The 24528-nt window shown below is 37.7% G+C and overlaps 1 protein-coding gene across 3 annotated transcripts in view; it reads right to left on the reverse strand.

The window, feature by feature from the left end:
- LOC106872072 (RNA-binding protein Musashi homolog 2) overlaps nt 1-24528 on the reverse strand; it is a 297794-nt gene that overhangs the window by 115752 nt on the left and 157514 nt on the right. Inside the window, exon 1 of one of the 3 annotated variants that reach the window (XM_089353365.1) lies at nt 5855-6681. The exons of the other annotated variants lie outside the window; for them this stretch is intronic. Within the exon in view, the coding sequence (XP_089209491.1) occupies nt 5855-6643 (789 nt within the window). The 5' untranslated portion in view covers nt 6644-6681. Of the gene's footprint in view, nt 1-5854; nt 6682-24528 lie in introns of those variants that run through there. 3 annotated transcript variants of the gene reach the window in all.

The raw sequence follows: 24528 nt of genomic DNA on the forward strand, positions 1-24528 counted from the left end.
TGGGTAAGTCGATTAGATCGATCGCAGTGTTCATCTGGTATTTATTTTATCGACCCCCGGGGGAACGAAAAGCAAAGGCGACCTTAGCGGAATTTGAACGAGAACGTAAAGACAAACGAAGAGAGGGGGAACAACCGCAACGCAGTTTTGTCAGACTGTTTACTACTACTACTACTACTACTACAAATAATAATAATAATAATAATAATAATAATAATAATAACAATAACAATAATAAAATAATAGACCCAGGAAGACATGGAACGAGGTGATGAAGCATGATCTTCGGATGTTGGATCTCATGGAAGTGATTGGTAAGTGATCGAGACCTTTGGCGATTTGCTGTGCTTGAGGAGACACGTAAAAGGCAACCATTGAACTCTTAGAGTGGTTGGCGTTAGAAAGGGCATCCAGCTGTAGAAACTAGGCCAAATCAAACTGGAGCCTGGTACAGCCCTCCTGTTTATCAGTCTCAATCAAACCGTCTAACCCATGACGGCATGGAAATCGGACGCTAAATGAATAATAATTATTTCAAATTTTTGCCACGAGGGCAACTTGGGGGGAAGTGAGGATGAGTCGATTACATCGATTCCAGTGTTCAACTGGTACTTATTTTGGTACTATTCAAGAGTGGTCCCGGTGCGCGCACTCGCGCATCCGCGCTAGTTAGTCGTACCTAGTGGATCCTATGAGAGTTTTTTCTAAACAAAGTAAATAACTTTTTTTGCACAAAATATTATTTACTTTGTTTAAAAAAAAAATGATTTACTTTGTTTTAAAAAACCCTCTTACATGTTTTGCGCATTCGCGCTAGATAGTCGTTGTAAGATCGACTAGTCACGACTAGCTAGCGCGGATGCGCAAATACGCGAGGACGCGCACCGGGCCCACTCTTCTTGAATAGTACCCTTATTTTATTGACCTCAAAAGGATGAATGGTAAAGTCGACCTCGGCGGGATTTGAACTCAGAACGGAGCAACGAGTGAAATACTGCTAAGCATTTCGTCCAGCGTGCTCACGATTCTGCCAGCTCGCAGCCTTCAATAATAATATATATATATAGAGAGAGATTTCCTTTACATACATACATACGTACGTACGTACGTACGTACATACATACATACAAACAAACAAAGGAATTTTATTTTATGAGAAATGAATAGTTAATGAAGTAAATTATCAACCAGAATATCAATTACATGTTTCTTCCCATAGGCAATGTCACAGCATGGCCACTGTCAACTATTTGCCACCAGTAAAAATTCAATTACTTGAAGGAAATTTGACATTATCACCTTAGTAACAATTTTTTAAAAAATTATTTCCTATAAATTCTTGAGTTTGCTTTCGTCATCATCGCCAAGGCCATGTTGAAGAAACGTGTTTATTGTAAATTATGTTGTTCCAGGTTAGCCTGGATGGAGCAGACATTCTTTTTTTCTTTCTTTTGGCGTGTCATTCAGAAAGTTTGATGACTGATAAAATTCTACAACCTTTTAGAAATAACAACCAAATCACGCTATCGGGGTTTAACTGGTTGGACAATGGGCAGACGTAAACAATGTGGACCGCACCCGCTTTCGTTTTTTTTTTCTTTTTTTTTACAGAATCCCCCACTTTCGAGTACGGAGATTCTGATTCTGCAAAAAAAATTTTAATTCCCTCCCCCTCCCCCAATTCTTCAATTTTCCCTTTTTTCAGTAATTTTCTTTTTTTTTTCGAAATACGTAGAAAAATACGGAGATTCTGAAAAAAAAAATTTTGTAAAATTTAAATTTAAAAAAAAGTGAAAATTGAAGAATTTGGGGTGGCGTGGGAGATATTAAAATTTTAAAATGCGGTTTTTTGTTTATTTTTGCAGAATCTCTGTATTCGAAAATGGGGGATTCTGTAAAAAAAAAAAAGGGTGGGGTGCGGTCCACATTCTTTACGTTCGTCTGGACAATGTTGGGGGCTAATGCAGAATCGCACCTCTCCTTGAAAAATACATTTTTTTGAAAATAATTTTTCCGATTCCTACGTAAAGTTTAATAAATATCAACCCCCTCCCCCAATTTTAAACTTTTTCATCCATTTATTTGTCTGTCTATTTATCCCTATCCGTTTATTCATATCTATCTATCTCAATATATCTATCTCAGTATATCTATCTCTCTATAATCTCTATCTCAGGTGGGGTGAAATTTGAAAAATTTTAAATTTGGGGAAAGAGAATGTTGAGGTGGGGATTTTAAATTTGGAAAAGGTGGGTTTTAAAAAAAGTTTCGAAAAAGTTCAAAATTTTAAATGGAGGTGGGGGTGGATTTAAAAAAAGTTGTTTTTTGCATATTCGTAATCTCCAACATCTAAAACGTAGGAATCATAAAAATTTCTTTAAAAAAATGCATTTTTCAAGGAGAGGTGCGATTCTGCATTAGTCCCCAAAGGAGTCCTACATATCACCAAAAAAGACGGAATGGTGCCGGCTGTAATGCCTATGATTATAAATCTGCGAATCTGCGTCGTGATGGGCGCCCCAGAACTAAATGTCACTGCGTGTGTATAAAACATTTTATCGAATTCGAGAAAAAAATGTCACAAGAATATTTCAATAACTAGCTTAATGTTTTTTGGATGGAATTTTGGAAGAACTATTACCACCCCATGAATAAGAAAAAGGGCAAGAGATTAGATGATGGGAGCAAAATGTAAAAATTAATTTTTTTCAGAATCGTAATCACCGTTATCTGAAACACAAAGGAAAAATGGCGTGGGGAAGAAGAATCACTCAATTCCTTGACTACGTCTGCATTCTCATTTAAAGATATTGAATAAAATGGTAGTTATTTTAATATATATTGTGTTGTAAAATTTCTATTTAAGTGATGTAATATTATTCAATTAAATAATATTACATTTCTTTATTTGTAGTAATTAAATGAAACAGGATATAAGGAAAAGTGTGACCATTTCCATCCACTATTTTATTATTTATTGATGGTACATCTCCTGTTAAAAAAAACATGACCTAGTTATTATATCGATCATGTTTAAGAGGCTGATAGAAACGTATTGGGGATATCATTCTACCAATATATACCAAAATAATGAAATCATTAATGTTAAAAGAAGGGATTTGATGAGCGACGGACAAAATTTCATGTAGTATATTTAGTTGTAATGCATGAATCTTCGTGTCGCCGATGTCCACTTAAACTTTCATTCTTTCAAGATCGAAAACAATAAATAAATAAAATCAACCAGCCATGGTCTGTATTTTGGATTAAGATGCCTCATACCTCATAGGAAATGAAAAAGTTAGAGGAGTAAAGAAGGGAGGGAGGGGGTAAATAGAAAAAAATTGAAATTTCGAAAGAGAATTTTTTTCAGAATCGATTGTAATTTCCGTTATTTGAAACAGGAATACTACAAAAAATAATATCAGTGATAATAAATAAAAAAAAATTTTTAATGTATAAAAGATTTCCCTTGAGGTGTGTGGGGTGCAGTGCCTAATCCGAGCTTGGCTGAGTTAAGTACTGGATCGATTTAATCTAAACTACAAGGAAGATTAATTTAAATAAGGTGAGTCGATGGAAATTTTTGTTTCTTAATAATTATTTCTTAATAATTGGAAAATGTGCATATTCTGTTCAAAAGTAAGACTAACTGAGACATTAAAACACAAGTATTTCTTGTATTCTTTGTCACTGCAAAAGTATCGTCTGCTTCTTGGCGGACGAAGAAAAACTGAGGAACTCCGCTTATATCAACCGTTTCCGTTATTCATAATTACTTAATAATTCTAACAATTGATTGAGACTGGTGCCGTCTCTTCGGTTTCTTCAGACAGTAACACTTCAGTAGAGAATAAAAAAGAATCTTCCTAACATTGCCTTGCGCTTTAAATTTGGAGATGAAGGTCGAACATTATTCCTTCGAGAAGCCGTGGCGTCGGGTATTGGTAATTTTGAGAAGGGTATAATTACTGAAGTCTGTTCCACCGCTGGTCTATTTCCTCATCTTTCTTTAAAATGCATGTTTTTTTTTTGTTTTTTTTAATGATATAGGTACGGAGACGTTTCGGCTAATTCCTCCGACTTCAATAACTGTATTTTTTACTGAAAACTTTGCCAGCTTTATTATGTAATATGAATTGAATAATCAAATTGTTTAGCATTGCACGAAAAATTTATTTCAGTGAATTTCTCTGAGCAAAACAAAAAAGGTGGCGAGTGATTCAAGTTACAACACAAACAATGAATATTTGTTCATTTCCGGGTTGGTGGGGATGAAACTATTCAAAATTCCATGTTCCCCCACCAAAATTTTATCAGGATAATCATAATCTACACCCCCGAAAACCTATCTCGGAAAAATTCATAACAAATATGCATTTAACGAAGGATGGAAAGTCGGAGTGGGGATATTTAAAAAAAGGTTTTAATTTTTTTCCTTCATATAATCGTTATCTACATTATCTAAAATGTATTGCAAAGAAATTTCACTGGAAAATGCGTATTGTATAAAGAAGCAAGGCCGAACTTTGGTAAAGATTGCCGAAGACACTTTTTACGGAAAAGGCCGATATTTAGGACTCATACCGAAAGATCGCCAGAAGCAAAATCGAGTGGTGAGAGGCACAGTTCTGTACAAAGATGCCGAGAGAAATAAAAATGTACCAGTCGTGTACCTAATAGTTTATTATTATATAAGTGACTGTTACCTTTCCCTAATATCTACAGCCTTATATCTAACTTAGAAATCAATAACACACATTAAAGAGTGCGTTTCTTTTTAATCTGATTATTGTTCCACTGGGTATAACAGCTGATGATCAATATACTACTACTATTAATAGTAATAATAATAATGACAATAATAATTACCATAATAATGATTTCTAACATCAATAATAATGATTTCAATGATAACAGCAATAAAAATAATATGCCAAATTTGTTTATTGATTAAAAACTATAAAACACACTGGAACTAGATCTGAGAAGAAAGAATTTAAATAAGCCATAGATTGTTGTTGGAGAGAGAAGCTTGGTGTGTATGGTGGTTTGAGTAGTAGTGGTGGTGGTGGTGGTGGTGCAATTAATAGTACTGCCATATATGGTAAGGTTGTGATAATCAATGAGGTAAAAACTATTAATTAGTGGGAAATTGTAATTGACGACTTAACTAGAGGGTATTGATAACATTATCCGCACGAGTAAACACACACGGCATATATATTCCATGTCAACCCACATGTGAGTGCACGTTATATATTATGTGTTTCTAAGCAAGAGTGTAAGATAATATTACATGTGATATGAAGTTCATGCATATATTTATTTAAACTGAGATTCTCCTTGCTTCTCTAGTTTCATGCTTCCCGATTTTTTGTCAGTGGAGTATAAATATATGGCATATATGTTGTGACACACATGGCTGTTTGAATTAAATACAATTCAAGAATGAACGCAAATACATTATATGTGTGTATGGCGTGTAAGAAAGTCTGGAGTTGTTTTGCCGTGAACAATGAAATAATTTTTTTTTAAAAAACTGCTCGACAGAAATGCTGGTAAAATATTCCTAATGAATTAAAACTAAATGATTTTACTGGTTATATAGCAATAGAGACGAACACATATTTCATACATAGTCTTATGCCAATGTTGAGAGTTCATATTGGCCTCATTATTCATTCATTCTTAACAAAACAATGAAATCAACAAGAAGTGGGTTAATAAGAAACTGGATACAACGGGATCAACCCATGCAAAAAGGGTTATGAAGAAAAGAAAAATTTAGAAAAAAAATGAGTAGCAAGTATTAATATAATCTGTTAGAAAGACAGGTAAACTTTCAACTTACAGCATGCTGATGTAATGATGGAGATGTGGCAATAGGGGAGGGGTTAGAAGGTAAACTCAGTATAGGGCTAGATAGAATAGCGCCGCCACCAGCAGTAGGGTGGAGTTCGTGGGGTAGTTCCGGCATCGGAGTAGGAACGAGATAGGGCTTATTGTCGATGAGAGGGCTTGGGAGAGGATAGTCGTTGCCCAACATCAGAGGAGGCGGTTGCATCATCTGAACAGGTCGGGGAAATCCGAAAGTCATTCCTGCGTTATCGTCCGAGATTGGTAAGCGAGGGTAGAGCGAAACTGGTGCTGGGACGGCTCCATATGTAGTTTCGTAATTCGGAGTTACGAACAACGGGTTCTGATGGAAGTTAACTCGTCTCGTAGGGTCAGTTCTCATGCGTAAAACGTTGCTATCCATGCTAACGGGAAGTGGAAGAGGAACAGCACTTGCTGATGGAGTCGTCGTTGTTTGGGGCGACTGTGATGGAAGTGGAGATGGCGGAGGAGGTAGCATTACGTTAGACGTGTAACCACTTGGCCTTGGCTCATGATACCCTAGCATGGTATTTAATGGTAACTGGGATTGTACCTGCGTAACAACAATTGGTTGCGAATTATTCTTCTCGTCTCGGACTCTGAATGGGAAAGAATCTGGCATTCTATCCCTTGTTACTTCTTGAATGTTATGTCTGAGTGTTGGTAAAGCCGGCTGGCCCACACCTTGTGGTAAAGTTTGGGTTCCACTAGAAGTAGCTTCAGCACTCGTGTGGTGGTTGGGTTCCTTATTAATGGTCTCCATCAACCTGGCTTTTTTTTTATCACAGGATACCGAATTGTCGATAATATCAGAATGTGTTTGAAAGCCTCCTCAGTTCTCGATATTTTAGTTTCAACTTAAAAAATATATGTATATAAATCTTCACGTTTTCTACAAAATATATGGAGAGAAAAAGAGGAAAAAAAACAAAATAGTTGGATGGATAAAGCAACTAGTTAGAAGTATTTGGTCGGAATGAAAAGGCTACGGGATTGTACCATGTGATATATGGGGGCAAGGGAAGGGGCCACACCTAAAAATATAAGTAAGATTATTCCTAATCAGCCAACTGGACCTTTAATTCTATTGGTCAAAAACTGGACTGAATGGTAGTGTAGTGAGGGGTGAAAGATGAATAAATTGTTTTTGTAGAATAGATGAGGTTAGAATAGCTTTTGGCTGGGGCTGGGAGTGGGGTCAGTCTTGGCGGTAGCAGAGATGAACAGTGGCTGGGGTGTGTTAGGGGTGGAGAAGAGACGACCAGTGGTCAGCATGTAGGTTAGGGAGATTAGAAAACAGCCCCATTAACACTCCTTGAAAATATTTTTGTTTTCAAGTTCTGGTTGTTGTGATGATAGTAGTCGTAGTAATATGTACGAACAAAATAGTAGTGGTTGTTTATGGTAGTAATTGTAGCTGTTGTGAATATTTAACTGCAAGTCAATCCTGAACAAGTAAGCCTGTGGTCAAAGGCATTCTAGTTATGACCATCCATCCTTTTTCATTCACTATACATTATGCCATGTATTCTTTTCATGAAAGAGTTCGGTGCTCTTTGAGATAGTTGTACCTGCTATTACTAGCAAGACTTCTTCGTTGGTATGCCCTAAGTCAACCTTGAATCAAGAAATATATGGTCAAAGAAATCTCAGAATGGCGGTGCCCTAACATGACCACAGTTCCATGACTGAAACCATTAAAAAAAATTTTAAATCGCATACTTTTTATATACTATGGAATGCATTGTTCAATATATCCTTGTTTAAAACTATCAAGAGTGATTTGCTGCAGATATGGCTGCAATATATAGCATGTCAAGCGACCACGTAGGGATGCCGTCCTTGTGTCTAGTAGTAGTATTCTAACTATTCTAACCACTACTTGTAGTTGTAGTAGTGAGGAGTGGATCAAGATGGTAGTTATGGATGATCTATTTGCGTTGACTGTGTTAAGAGTGATGATGGTGATGGTAACTGATTGTCAATAACAGAATAGTTGAACTGATTAGGACATTGACACCGATCATAGTCGAGTGGTCATGGTGTCGTGGACAGGTAAGTGTGTGTGTGTGTATGTCTGAAGAAACCGGAAATAAAAGAGAGAAATAGCAGGTGTGGGTGATTTCAAGGTTAGAGTAATAAGTAGGTGTTTATGTTGCTATTGAGTGGGGTGATGGTGGTCATTATGACAATGGTAGTTTAAGGTAACGTTTACTATTACAGATAAGTAAATATAAATTTTAAAAAAATATATATTTTCTGAGGGTAAACACCCTCAACATATCAGTGTCTATGGGTGTGTATGATGTGTTTATATAATTTAGTCATCCCTTTCGTTGGGCTCTTTAACTCCTGGTGAAATCATGGCGACAGCTTCATGAATATGTCTTGGGGGATTTAAACTTGTCAGAGTCTTTCTCTCTTCAAGATCATAATTTCTGTGGGGCCCATGCAAGCATAAAAAAAGTAGATATTGAAACAATGATTGTCTATTGTGGCATAATCATGTATTTTAAAGAAGTCCTTGATTTCCCCATGTGACTTCATGCACATGTAACTTCTAACATACCATAGATTGACCAAAACTGCATGAAACTGAGGCGGAAACTTTGTGGAAGCCTGATAAATGGACTGCATATGTAATTCAGCCTTGCTGATTCAACTGTGGATTCCATAATGGATATACATGTAGAATACTAAGCCACTTCTATTATAATCCAATAAGTAGGTAGCTTAACAACTGAAATACTCATGGTAGAAACAAGGGAGTAGCCATTTGTGGATGAAATTTTTTTAAATGTCCTTTGAAAGTTTGTAACATTTTTATAGTTAATTTTTCCAAAAATGGTTATAAATTTTGTAATTAGCATGAAAATAACATCTATATGGAAGTTAAATACATGTGTGTATGCATACACACACTACCCACACAGATGCAATCAACTGAATGATCACTAAATTCTAACTTCCCAAATGTATAGAGAAATTATATTATGTTCCACCCCAATGTAGAAAGAGTAGAACATGATATCTCAATGTCCCCATATCTCAATGATTCAGAAACACATGCTGTTGTATAATCCCAGGCCAGCTCTCATCAAGGAGCTCTATTATCAAAGTTCTTATCATGACCATCTCATTGTTTAGTCATAATGTTTCAAGGACTACATGATTCAATGTATCTTTTATTATTACTATTTAGCTCAGATTTAGCTAGATTCAGCAAACTTTTATGTTCAAATGCATTCCAGCTATGACCATCTAGTGTGTCTTTTCCATATTTAAAACACATATGGAAGTGATTTGGCTGCTGTTTCATCCATCTAGAAGTTTATGATTGGTTTAAAGATACACAATGGAGAGAGAATAAGGGAGATAACATCAAACAGGAATATTGAAATAATTTCGAAGGAATATTAAGACGCCACCATTGCTTGATTTGCAAGGCTCTCTTAAGAGTATTAAATACTGAATAAAGCTGAATAAAGCTGAGGGGTCCCCATATATATACGGCATTGATGCATGTGATGGTCATGCCAGTCTCAACAGCAATAAAAATGTGAGTTACCATTAAGTGAGATTCAAAACTAAATGTCTGAGGGAACTTATACATGGTTGCTTGACATGCTAAAAATAACAGCTGAATCTCCCTCAACCCACACTATAAAAGAAAATAACATTGTATAAGGTGATCCTAGATTTACTATCTAAATAATTGAAGAGATGGTTTGGGCTGGAAAAAAAATTTCATCATAGGCCCACTATATGTATCATGATTGACCTAGAGCTAAACAGCAAAATTTTTTTTTTTAAAGCCATAATTATAGTGCACTACAAGCCAAAAAGGGGCCCCGCCTTCTTCATATTACATATTGGCTAATATACCCCTAGGTATACTATGTCTAAATAAATACACATGGCTGAAATTTTGGCTGACCAAGGACAAACAGACAAGCAATAAAACACTACATCACCTGACAGTAACATATATCAAATCCCATTAACCTACATACAACATCAGAGATACCTTCACTCAGGTAGAGGTGGTGGTGTGATGGGGCAGTCTGCTGAACAAGAACAGCAGGAAAACAAAATAGCAGAGAGGCATAAGATAGGAAAGCAAAAGAAACATTATGGTTACAGGAAGTGCTGGAACAATAAATTTATTAGAATGGTGTGGGAAGGGAAGGAAAGGCAGACTTAACAAAGTAGTAGGGTATTTGTTTATTGAAAGAGGATGTTGTTGGGTACACATACAAACAGGTACACGAAAAGCATCTACACAGACACACCTGGGTATAATGTACATATGCTCATACTCAATCCTGAATGTATAATACATTATCCCTTGTCTATCTCTTACATATCTATTTCTATATATGTATGTGTATATATGTGTGTCAATTTTGGAGTTATTTGAAAGGGATTGTAAGGTTAGAATATTTACTAATAAACAGTGCTCAAAATTGAAACTAGAGTCAAAACTAAATTCATAACACATGCATAGACATCTTGCACCAAGTAAACATATTTTTTTGTTTTTTATGAAATAGTTTGCCTAGATACCAACATAGCTGAGCAGTTAAGTAGTTTGCTTTACAGTCAGTCATATTTCAGGTTCAATCCCATGCAGTGAACTAATGGTTCATTGAAAACCTGTATCCAACAACATTGTTGTTCCCTAACTGCAGTATAATAAATATAGGAATTAGGGGTTGTGGTTATGGCTTTCAAAGTTTGAAGACTGCGAAGATTGAAGAAAAACATGGGCTGGGAGGGAGATGCTCCGGTAACAACGGACAGGAGAAAGCTGTTTTAGGACCTGGCATTGGGAGTGTAACATCGTATGGGAGGAAGAGGAAGAATTAATCACAAGCGCCTATGTGGAACTCACATTAAATACCTATAGTAGTCATTGTTGTTTAGTACCTGGGTAATTTTAATCATGCAGACCAAAGACATTATAGTGGTAACCATCCTGTCTTTTTCCTGTGCGCAGAGAGCTTAGGATCACATTATCCAAGAATCTTTCCTAAGAAATACGTGACTTGGAAGATTTGACTGCTATTTTCAGCCCATTCAATAACTCTGTAGGCTCCTTCATTTGTCTCAAATAGCCATAACAATATGTGTATCAGAGAGAGAGAGAGAATCAATTGATGGTGATAGTACAGTACAATACTATGCTTCTATAGTATTGTCTGTGTGGATATGTACTGTGATGGTTGTACTGCATAGTACTATATACATATAGTATTAAAGGTCTATGTTGTTATTTAGCCCAAGGTGTGTCCTAATTGAGCATATCTATGCTCAAAGACATTTCAACCATGGCCATCACATTTTTTTTCAGCATGCACATCATTATTTAAAGTCTGTTTTCTATGCTGGCTTGGGTTAGACATTTGGCAGGAGCTGTCCAGCCAGAGAGCTGTCCAGACTACAATTCTCTGTTTTGGCATGGTTTCTATGGCTGGATGTCCTTCCTAATGCCAACCACTTTACAGAACATGCTGGGTGTGTTTTATGTGCCACTGGCACACAAGACAATGTGCTTTTCTTTTTCTAAGGCATCAGAGAATGATGTCAGCAATTTTGTTGCTATCTCTTGCTGATCAAGTGATTAAAAAACAGGTGCCCTTGTGTATAGCTGCTTGATGATGCAACAATACAATACTAAATAGCATAATCTCACATGCTTATTGCGTGGAGGCGCAATGGCCCAGTGGTTAGGGCAGCGGACTTGCGGTCATAGGATCACGGTTTCGATTCCCAGACCGGGGCGTTGTGAATGTTTATTGAGCAAAAATACCTAAAAGCTCTATGAGGCTCTGGCAGGGGATGGTGGCGAACCCTGCTGTACTCTTCCACCACAACTTTCTCTCACTCTTACTTCCTGCTTCTGCTGTGCCTGTAATTCAAAGGGCCAGCCTTGTCACACTGTGTCATGCTGAATATCCCCGAGAACTACGTTAAGAGTACATGTGTCTGTGGAGTGCTCAGCCACTTGCACGTTAATTTCACAAGCAGGCTGTTCCATTGATCGGATCAACTGGAACCCTTGACGTCGTAAGCGACGGAGTGCCAACAACAACATGCTTGTTGTACTTGTTTGGCCCTAGGTGAACTCTGTTCCAGCAGATCTATCAAAGGCAATCCAACCATGACCACACTTTTTTCAGACATTATATAAACAATTTTTTTTTTTTTGTTTATTGTGATGGTGCAGAGAGTTGAGGGAGAGTTAGCTGCTATTTCTGTTATCTAAAGATGTTGCCATTGGCCCTTGTGTTTGCTATGTTTGTGTGCATGTGTGTGCAGCTTTGGATGCAACAGTGTAGTACTAACATCTGTTCAATATTTGCATTGTTAAACTGTACATAACATACTTGTACTATTCTGTATGTGGAGGGGTACATGTGTATGTGTGTGTATATATCTATATAATGGCATGTATACATACTTTTGTGCATATGTGCAAATTATATCAGTGTAAATATGTGCATACATTTGTGTATGTACACTCCCACACATGCATATATAACCATTGTGTGTGTGTGTGTGTGTATTTTGCAGGTTTTAGAGACTGGACTATGGCTATGCAGGGACACAGCCTCTGGCAAACCTAAAAATATGGTAGAAGACACTTGTTCAAGTACTGTACAATGAGATTGAACCTGAAACCACATAGTTGAGAGAGGACACTCACACTCGTATATATATATATATATATCCTCAATGTATGTATATATTATGCAGTGTTGTTGACCTCAGAATTATTAACACTACCAGTGTTGCTGAACACTGGGTCTTTAGAATTATTTGTATTAGTTTGTACCGCATTCTTTGCAAAAAATGTTTAAACTTTTTTCCTAGCCCTCCTCTGGAGAGTTTTATCTTTTAGTAGTAAAACTGATGATGGTGCTAATGAGAGTGGTGTCGAAGTGGGCAATAGTTGTGTTGATGATGGTGGTAGTATTAATGGAGATGATTGATTATGATGATAGTTATGGTGAAGATGATTGCAATGACGATGGTGATGATAAGCACGATTATCATGAGTATCACTATGATCATTACCATCATCATTACCACCACCACCACCATTATCATCACCGACATCATCTGCCACCATCCTCTACTCCAACCCCATGCTAGCAGAGAGGAACCCACATCAAGAACACAAGTTTCACTGTTATTGATTTCAGTCTTACCTAACGAACAGTTTGTTATGTACAGGTGGATGGTGGGGAATATTAATAGAGATGGTGCTGTGGTGGGATGGAGTTGGATGTGAATAGAGGGGGGAGTACAGAGGTTAGAGAGAGTAAGAGTAGTGACATGTGGGTGGTTGTGTGTGTGTGTGTGTGTTTATGAGTGATCAGTTGAGAGAAGATAGGGAGGAAAGAGAGTGGGATAGAAGGTAGGTGTAGACAGTTGGAGGGGGGGTTGCAGGTAAGATGGGGATAGAGACAACCTCTGCACCCCCTCCCCAATATTATTGTCTCTACTTCTAACCAATGCAGGTCTGTTGCACTGGAATATATGATGTTGCACTAACCAACCTTCTATGGAGTACTGTACACAATTGTGCTGTGTTAGTTAACACACACACTCGCTCACTTGTCACATATACACACATGCACTCAGTGTCACAGGTGCATGCATCCACATATATATATATATATATACTCATCCACACTTCCCCAATTGTGCTACACATACATTCTAACCTGTTGTTCACAACACATATATACTACATTATATGCATACATATATTTATTTATATATATATATATATATATATATATATATATATATATATATATATATATATATATATAATCATCATTTAACGTCTGTCTTCCATCCTGGCATGGGTTAGTGACTTATGTACATACACATTCTCTCTCCACTATATTACATAATTTTTAAAGTGAAGAAAACCATATTTTACACCCATACTGCACACACACACACACACACACACACACACACACTGCATCTCATGATTACACAGACATAGCATGTGGCATACTACACACACTCATATAACATGTCGTGCTTTACACATACACAGAACCCATACTCTACACAGCATCTCTCTCTCCTGCAACATATTTCATTTTCTCTCCCTGCCAACTTGGAGCTACACAGACACACACATGCTCACACTAACCTCCCCTACATACACATCCATCTACCCTGAGTTACAAACACAATCCCTTCCATATTTCAGTCTTGTACTCTGCACACAATCTCTTACACTCAGAGCTTCACATACATATACACACTCTCACTGTCTCTCACTCTTTTCTCCACCCTGAGTTACAGTACTATCTCTCCTCCACCCCGCTTCTGCCCTCTATTACAGAGAAACCCAATCAATAGCTTGTTAAGAGAACAGTGGATGGGATATATAGAATAAGTGAAGTCAAAGGAACAGGGTGGCAGCAGTGCAGTGTAGGGTGGGGTAGGATAGCAGTAGCAACAACAAAAACAACAGGGTGGCATGTGAAGAGATGAAGTTAGTGGTGTTGGTAGCAGCAACAACACAGTTACCATTAGAAAAATAAATATCAGGAGATACATGTAATGACACACACACGCACACATGTTCATACTTGTGTGTGTGTGTCTGTTTGTGTGAGTGTATTTGTGTTTGTGTGTATGTACCTGTGTTTGTGTATGTGAGTGTATTTCTACATGTGATGTGTCAATGCATGCACGTCTCTTTTTGAAGTGTGTGTTTCTATGTACGTGCGCATAGGAATAAAAGGTTCATATAAAGTATTACCTAGATTAGAGAATTGAAAGACTTGGACAGGTGTAAACATATATTTGTATATGTACATTCATATTACATATGCACAAACATACATTTATACCTATTACATAATATGTATGCCTCTGTGTGTGTGTGTGTATCAGTGTGTATGTATATATTATATATATCATCATCATCATCATCATCATCGTTTAACGTCCGCTTTCCATGCTAGCATGGGTTGGACGATTTGACTGAGGACTGGTGAAACCGGATGGCAACACCAGGCTCCAGTCTGATTTGGCAGAGTTTCTACAGCTGGATGCCCTTCCTAACGCCAACCACTCAGAGAGTGTAGTGGGTGCTTTTACGTGTCACCCGCACGAAAACGGCCACGCTCGAAATGGTGTCTTTTATGTGCCACCCGCACAAGCCAGTCCAGGGGCACTGGCAACGATCTCGCTCGAAAATCCTACAGGAGCCAGTCAGGCGGTACTGGCAACGGCCACGCTCAAAATGGTGCATCTCATGTGCCAACCGCACAAGAACCAGTCCAGGGGCACTGGCAACGATCTTACTTGGCTTGCCGGGTCTTCTCACACACAGCCCATTTCCAAAGGTCTCGGTCCGTAGTCATCGCCTCGGTGAGGCCCAATGTACGAAGGTCTTGCCTCACCACCTCAGCCCAGGTCTTCCTGGGCCTACCTCTTCCACGGGTTCCCTCAACTGTTAGGGTGTGGCACTTTTTCACGCAGCTATCCTCCTCCATTCTCACCACATGTCCATACCAGCGCAATCGTCTCTCTTGCACGCCACAACTGATGCTTCTAATGTTCAGCACATATCTACGCATCTCCGTTCAAGCATCTCAACAATTTCACCAGATCTACCTTTCAGCGTGCCGACGTTGAGAGTGCCAATCCTAACAGTATGGGTGTTGGGGGTGTGGGCCTGTAGCCTGGGAAGGGGAAAAGCAGTGTCGTGTACCTGAAAAGAAAACTTGCAATTGGAAGAATTCATAAGCAAAACAGTACCTACAACCTGCAAACATTTCTCAACCTTAATGCGCTACCCAAAGGTAGGGGAGAGGATGGCCAAGGCCACTAGATGGGTTCCGGGAGACAGCCGAGGTTGACAGGATGACAGAGGAATGAACTTCCGGTGGAGGGGGCGGGATGACAGAGGAATGAACTTCCGGTGGAGGGGGTGGGATGACAGAGAAATGAACTTCCGGTGGAGGGGGTGGGATGGCAGAGGAATGAACTTCCGGTGGAGGGGGTGGGATGACAGAGGAATGAACTTCCGGTGGAGGGGGTGGGATGACAGAGAAATGAACTTCCGGTGGAGGGGGTGGGATGACAGAGGAATGAACTTCCGGTGGAGGGGGTGGGATGACAGAGGAATGAACTTCCGGTGGAGGGGGTGGGATGACAGAGGAATGAACTTCCGGTGGAGGGGGTGGGATGACAGAGGAATGAACTTCCGGTGGAGGGGGTGGGAGGGCGGGTTACCGCCAGCGAGTAGATAGGGCTCTTAATTGTAGATTTTAAATATTTGAGAGACAACAATGCATAAATCGTAATTTTTAAAAGAGCAATGAATTCTGGGTGATTAGAATATAACGTAGCATGAATTTAGGAAGCTTAGAAAATGAATAAGCATGAATTTAAGACAACAACTGAATTCAATTGAATTTCATGGAGAGAAACAAGATAAATAATAGGGGGCAAAACTAAAGCGCGAAGGTATTATGAGATGTTTGAGGCCGTAAATAAATAAAAAATCTCTATCTTATCTGCATCTTGGGTATTTCGTCGTAGTATGTCAGCGAGATAATTTAGAATGGGTTTCTCATTTATATATAGCCAGAACCTGAAGACCTTAAGGAAAAACTACGAAGGAGAGAGAGAGGATGGAGGGGTAGACAGAGGCATGGCGGGAGAAAAGATCATCATCATCATCATCATATATATATATAAAGAGAGAGAGAGAGAGAGAGGGGGGACCAGTCAAGCAGCACATCACGCTGTAATTCTTGGGCTGAGAAATCAACACTTAAAAGCCATAATTTTAAGGAGCGATAAGAATTTTTGAATAAAGGAAAATGGGTAGTGGTGGGTAGGTACCGCCAGCGAGTAGATAGGGCTCTTAATTGTAGATTTTAAATATTTGAGAGACATGTGTATATTATATATATAATACCGGTGCTGATGCCATGTAATAAGCACCCAGTACACTCTGTAATAATGGTTGGTGTTAAGGACACCCACTCAGAAACCATGCCAGAATAGACAATGGCACCTGGTGTGAACCCCAGCCTTACCAGCTCCTGTCAAACTGTCCAACTCATGCCAGCTTGGAAAACACATTAAATGATGATGATATATATATGTAATACATGCACACCGACATATATATATATATATATATATATATATATACTTATGTATCTGTACTTGTATGTATACACATGTGTATATATACATATATGTATACATAGATGTTACACACACATACATACATATACATATGAGCATGGCTGATGCCAGTGCCATCTGGCTGGCACCCATGCCGGTGGGACATAAAAAGTACCATTTGAGTGTAGCCAATGCCAGAGCCCCCTGACTGTGGTAGGTAAAAAGCGTTAGGAAGGGCATCCAACTGTAGAAACCTTGCCAAATCAGACTGGAACCTGGTGCAGCCTCCCAGCTTACCAATTCTCAAACTGTCCAACCCATGCCAGCATGGAAAGTGGATGTTATACACATATATACATATACAAACATATATATATAGATAGATACACACACTCACACATATATATATATAGTGGTAACCATACATCTTAACACCAAGAAACCTGTTTCTGTCACTTCTTTCATACTTTAATTTCAACACCTAGCATAAAACCACTAGTAGCCTGGAGCATGGATGTTAAATGATGCATACACATATATTGCATATACATATGTACATAAATGTATATATAGATAAAGACATACATACATGTACACAGACTATTTTATATATATATATATATATATATGCACACACACACACTCATGCATGTGTGAACACACTGCATATACATGTTACATATATGTGCTTACATGTACATACTACATACACAAACAGTCACAGAAAAATATACATTCATACATATAGGCACACACATCTATCCATGAATCCATACATACATCCACCATTCTTTTTATGTGCTTTTTCTATTCTGACATGAATTCAGTAATAATATCTTGTGTGGAAGTACTTTACAGATATCGTTCCGGTTGCCAACTCTTATTCATTTTTCAAGTAAGGAGGTTTCGTTCTTCTAGTCTTCAAATATTGAAACCAACAAAACTGCTGCACTATGTGATATATTGTCTACAGGAAACATATACAAGCATCACTAATTTTGCTCAAACAGTGTTGGTACGAGCACAAGAAGACACTTGCCCAAGGAATGACACACACAGACATTTATATACTTACAATCATGTGCATGTACAAACATGCATACATATGTAGACACATGAACTCACATATTTTATAAATCGTATACTGGTAATGCTTATCTGTATATCTATTTATGACACACCAAATACTATCACCTTTTGTGTCCCCTTTTTTAAAGATCAACTCTCATGGTAACCAACCATACATCAGCATGGCAGAACCAAGACTCCACCAGCAGAGAATACGGCTCTGTGGGTCCCCAGAGAGTTACGGCTATCTGCACCTATGGTAAATATTCTCAGTACATTACAAGCAAGATTGCTACTGAAGTGGCAATGTGGGCTTCAATCAGAGTATATATAGTGCAAACAATCCAGGGATGGAACCCTTGTCTAATCACTATATTACAGTCAAAAACCTTTATTGGCTTATATTAGCGAGTAGGTGTGAGTTTGGTCCTTTGGTCAGTCAATTTACATACACCTTAGTTCAAGCATAATGAACTAGCTGCCACACAAGTACATTAGACATTACCCCTGGTGTGGACAACAGAATGAGAACAATCTTCTCCAGTGAGCTAAATAAAAGTTTAATTTCAAATTCCAAGAATATTACTGAATATGGCAGGCATCTGAAGAAGGTCAGAGAATGCAATGGCCAAAACACTGCGATTATAAGAATCAAGTTGACATTAGCCTTAATATATTAGTTAGTGTATAATAATAATTCCACATCACAAAAATTCAAAGAAAATTTCTACACACATTTATACGCATACACATACATGTATTGATACAAAACACATAATCTGCATCCCACATTATACATATGATATACTACATACCAAAAATGTAGTATAGATTTTACCAACTATACACCCATCTCATGTAAAATACGAGATACATATTGATGTATATACATACATATATATATATATATATATATATATATATATATATATCTTAATGTATATACAACATCCACAGAGCAATGATGGATGCCAAAGTGTGTTCCAGACAACCTAACATGTCGGAAATCTATTCAGATCTGTCATATTGCCATATAAGGAATTGGTGAGCGGTTGATTTGGGGTGGGGAACACAACACATTGGAGCAAATACAAACATAGGCTCACCTGAATGTACGCACACATACATTATAATTTGTATACGCATATTTGCACACACTCTTGTGTGTAGGTGTGTGTGTGAGTGAGTGAGTGAATGAAAAAGTGTGTGAATATATGTGAGTATGCATGTAGTTGGCTTGTGCATGCATAACAAAGCAGCCTGGTATATACACACAGGCAGACATATGTGTAGAAGCCTTCTGATTTTCCTAGTATAAACAGAAGTAAATACACATAAATACACACACCTGCAACACAGACACTCGTATGTATGTGTGTATATCCTACGTATATAAAGAGACACACATTTCCAAATACTATACATATACTGAAATTTCATGTATACACATAAACGAGACACTCATACACTCACCCACAAAGTAAAAGGATGATATTTATGAAATCAGAAACAACCAAAACATTTTTAGAGAGTGTTTTCTGTGTGGTGTGAGTTAGCATGTGTGTATATAACTTCAAGAATGTACCAAATTCACATCATCATCATCATTCCAGGAATCACTTTTCCAAGCTGATCTACACACCTCAGATACTCTGGGCCTCAACAAACACAGATGTGCATATGTACACACACACACACACACACACACACACACACAGACCTTTGTTACTGGTATCATCATCATAATTACCCCATAATATCTGCAGTGCAGTTGTATAGTTGGTGGTAATCACGGGTACAAGCTAGACAGCCATTAAAACTATTCAGGCTATTATGTCTATAATCTTTTGAAAATTCTTGTTACAAACTTTGGCATAGGAGAGAGAAAAACAGAAGAGGATTGGGAGTACCAGTCATATCTCAGCACTTGTTTCCTTAAACTCTTGTATCAGGGTGGCAACAATTCCAATTAAGGTGGTGAATTGGCCAAGTCACTAAAACAGTAGATACATTGCCTGACATTATATATTTTAACTCTCTACACTGTGAGTCTACTTTGCTTTTCATCCTTTTGGAGATCGATAAATATCATTCCTCTATCTCTTACTGGAAAAAAAATTCAGCTATATTCAGACCTGGTAAAAGATGATCTCTAGTAGTTCTCAATATGTTCCCAGACATGCCATATGTCATGACAGTGCCATATGACTCCATCAAGAATTGAGGGCCTAAATACACAGAAAATTGTACCACTTTCACCTGTAAAGTTTATTAAACAGGCCTAAAGTTGACCCCAAGAATTTTTGATAAAATATTTAAATATATTTCTAACATAACAGGAATAACCAAAATGCTACACCTAAAGTAGAGTCGCCTCTATCAATTCATTAATCTATCAACTAGGAATACTCTGTAAACCCAGCAAAATGACTGGATATGCAGGAAAGGCAACAAAAAATACAGAATAGGCAACTGTTAAGGTGATATTTCTGCATGGGCTTGACCTTGGTAGAAAATATAAAAGAGACAACAAAAGACTGAAAAACTAAAGCTTGGTGTTCATTAATTACTCTGTTTTAAACATGGCTAACATCATGTTGGAGCATTGCCATATAAAGGAGACTTATTTAATGGTTAAACATTTCACACCTTGATGGTGGTTGCAGGGTTTCTTTGAGATTCTCTTACTTCCTTAAACTAAATTTTCTTTTAACACAGTTTGTTGTAATTCTCTCAGCCAAAATGGAAGTTTAAGGCTGGTTGTACATACAAACTCCTGAATGCTATTGACCTAGTTCTCATCACTTGATTTACCAAAAGTTTAGAAAAAAATTTGAAATGCAGAAACAAAGCCTAGAATCATAAGTTCTTGAAGTAAATCTAACAACAATAAGTTTTAGCCAACTGAAAAGAAGACAGGACTCTATTACTATCAGGGAAATGGTTGTGCTTGATATGCAGAAAAAGGACAGAAATTCTATGCTGTGTACCCAGTGCAAACCTTGGCTGTACAAATATTGTAACTGAATTAGAGGCAGACATGGAAAGAATAAGGACTGGTAAGAACACAAAAGTAGTTAAGCACGAGAGTGGTTGTGAAATAAATTGGCAAATGATTGGAAGGTTCCATAAAAACAGGTGAAAGTTTTTGTTACTGAGATGACCTATTTACTGTGGAGTAGGACAGGGTACTGTTGACTGTTTGTAACAAACAAGTTCTAACTTTGAGCAAAGGGTAAATTGCATGATACCCGTGTGCGAAGCCAGATAATGCATGGTAGCAAAACATAGGATATTTGGAGGCTGGAAAGGAGTAAAATGAACAGATTATCAGTTTGAGTGAGTTCTTGCTTGTGATTAGTGTCCTCCTAGGTTTGGGCAACGATGATTATCAGATTTCACTTGGCGCTACAGAAAGTTGGATAAATAAGAAATATCTAGATTTCACAATCTGCACTAATGAACAGTTAATAAATATTTGCACCCTTCTGTATCAGTGTTTCCAACTAAGATTTCCCCAGAACCCTTGGGCTTTATTAGAGGTCACAAGGGCTTCTGTGAGAAATAGTGATAGTTATATGTAGATATATTTTAAAGTCATTTTTGTGTTTAATTTTATAATACACACTTTATATTCAAAATGCAAGCATCTGTTGGTAGTAAGGGGACCATAGCTGAAAAGTAACCTTCTAATAGGTAATTGTGGAGGAATTAGCTCAAAACAAGATCTTGGTTCAGACATCAAACATCACAAAGAACATCTAAGAAAGATGTTCTTTGTGATGTTTGATAGAATTATCACTGTCAAACCATTCAAAGCCAGTTTTATGATTTGTTCAATCAATCATGAAATTTAACTTTGACAGAAGAATATTTACATCGATATATAATGATTTTTATGTAGGAGTTCCTTGAGACATAAAATGAATTTCAAATATTGCCCCAAGTGTGATAAGGTTGGGAAATGCTGTTACGTATACTCTGTACTCTGAGGTCAACTCCTGCCAAGATCAACTTTGCCTTCCATCTTTTGGGAGTCGATAAAACAAGTACCACTCTTGAGCAGTAAATTACCGGGATTGTCTGATAGAATATCTATTCCAGCCCTGTGCATTCTGAGTTAAAATCCTGTCCCATCACCAAAAAACAGCAACATTTCTGCCAGGTGTTATGACAAACAGATAGTATCAGCTATTTAAAAACTAGCAAAACAGTGAAACAAGAGAGAACGGTGTTTCCATTCCGCTTCCCCAGTTCTCTCTTGCTTTTAGATTTTAAACGCTCAGAGTTTTTTCCTATACTGAAAGTTATTTTTTTTTAAATCTATTAATATTACATATATATGAAGGGATTGGCAGAATCATTAGAAAGTCAGACAAAATATGCTTTACAGTATTTATTCTAGCTCTTTATAGTCTGAGATCAAATCCCACTAACAGCAACTTTGCCTTCCATTCTTTCCAGGTCGATAAAGCTAAGTAACTACTCATGAACTAGGGTTGATTAAATTGACTAACCACCTTCCCTCAAAACTGATGGTCTTGTATCAAAGTGGAAAACATGTATGACACTCTTATGCAGATGATAAAACTGATACTGTATCATCATCATCGTTTAATGTCCGCTTTCCATGCTAGCATAGGTTGGACGGTTTGACTGAGGTCTGGAGAGCCAGCAGCAGCACCAGGCTCCAATCTGATGTGATAATGTTTCTACAGCTGGATGCCCTTCCTAATGCCAACCACTCCAAGAGTGTAGTGGGTGCCTTTTTATGTGCCACTGGCACGGGAGCCAGTTAGACAGACCTGGCATTGACCACGTTCGGATGGTGCTTTTTACATGCCACCGGCACAGGTGCTAGTCAGGGAGCACTGGCCACAGCTATGATATTGGTTTTACTTGACTCAAGTTTTCTCAAGCATATCATATCGCATCGCCTGATGCATCAGGTGTATTCTTAACAGGGCCGGACGTATGTTGCTGCATGAGTGGAATAGAGTATCAGTGACCAGGTTTTAAGTGTTTGATGAAAGACTTTCATATTTAATGGAATTATTATCATAAAATAAAGTAAAAAGGACTATAATGGTCAATGTATATTTTATATGGTTATCTTGTTTGTACATATTAACAGTGTTCAATATGTAATATTGTTTAGCCCCAGATTCGCACTGAGCCAGCTGACTTTTGTTTAAAAAATATGCATAGTATTCCAGTTGTTATCATCCCATCTTTTTGTATATCATAGACTACATTGTCCAATAGAGGCTTCTTTATTTAGGTGGCAGCATGATATGGGAGATATGGCTGCTGTTTCTGGTAGGTTCCCTAAATGCTTAGTCATTACTTGATTGGTCCATTCAGTATTAGGTTGTAAGGAAATGTGTTCACTTTAGTGTGTGTGTGTCCTCATTCAGATGTAGGCATATAAAATGGTTAAGAAATTCACTTCTCTACCACATGGTTCCAGGTTTACACACACACACACACACACACACACACACACACACACACACACACACACACACACACACACACACACACACTTCCTATATATAAATTGTCATAATTATTTAATGTCTGTTTTCCATGCTGGTGTGGGTTGGATGGTTTGATAAGCTCTTGAGATATTGCCTGAAACATATCACATTGTGTGGTCATGATTGAAATACCTCTGATCAAAGCTCTAATGATTAGTGTTGACCTTGGACTCAACAACGATATCACATTTGAATACTGAAGGCGGTACATTAAGTATTAAGCCTTTAGCATTTTGATTACCAAATATAATGCTTATTTATTGACATTGTTTTAAATTAATCATGCATTATCATGCAGCTATAAAATTTCAACGATATGATTGTTTACTTTTAGAATGACATTGTAGGATAGGTGTGAGAGGCCCAATCTGGTAAGTTTGAACATAAACCAGTGGGTCTGATAAGGCTGGTTAGAATACTAAAGGGTTAAAAATGAAGATATCATGGAACACTTTTGATTACAGGCCTGCTCTCATGAGACTGACCTCAGGCTAAATCTCAATAGCAATCATTATCACTACTATGTATGAATCTATTATAAAATAGTGATCTTGTTTTTATAGAAAGGATAAGAAGGGGTCATTGTTACAGTTCAACTCAAGTGGCAGGTCAGATATATGATTCCAGGTAATTAACTTTGAAACACTAGTAATTTGCACACACCTGACACAGCTCACTCACTCTCTTCTTTGTTTGTTGTTTCCTCTTTCTCATTCACTGCAACTGTCCTTATCCCTTAAACAGTATACCACTACACACCCCAATACACACATAGCCACAACTCACATATACACACACACAATACTATATACTTACTATCCACTGCACACTATATGCATACAAACACCAGCTACTA

This window comes from Octopus bimaculoides, chromosome 6, assembly GCF_046866305.1.
Source record: "Octopus bimaculoides isolate indiv1 chromosome 6, ASM4686630v1, whole genome shotgun sequence".
NCBI classification, from domain to species: domain Eukaryota; kingdom Metazoa; phylum Mollusca; class Cephalopoda; order Octopoda; family Octopodidae; genus Octopus; species Octopus bimaculoides.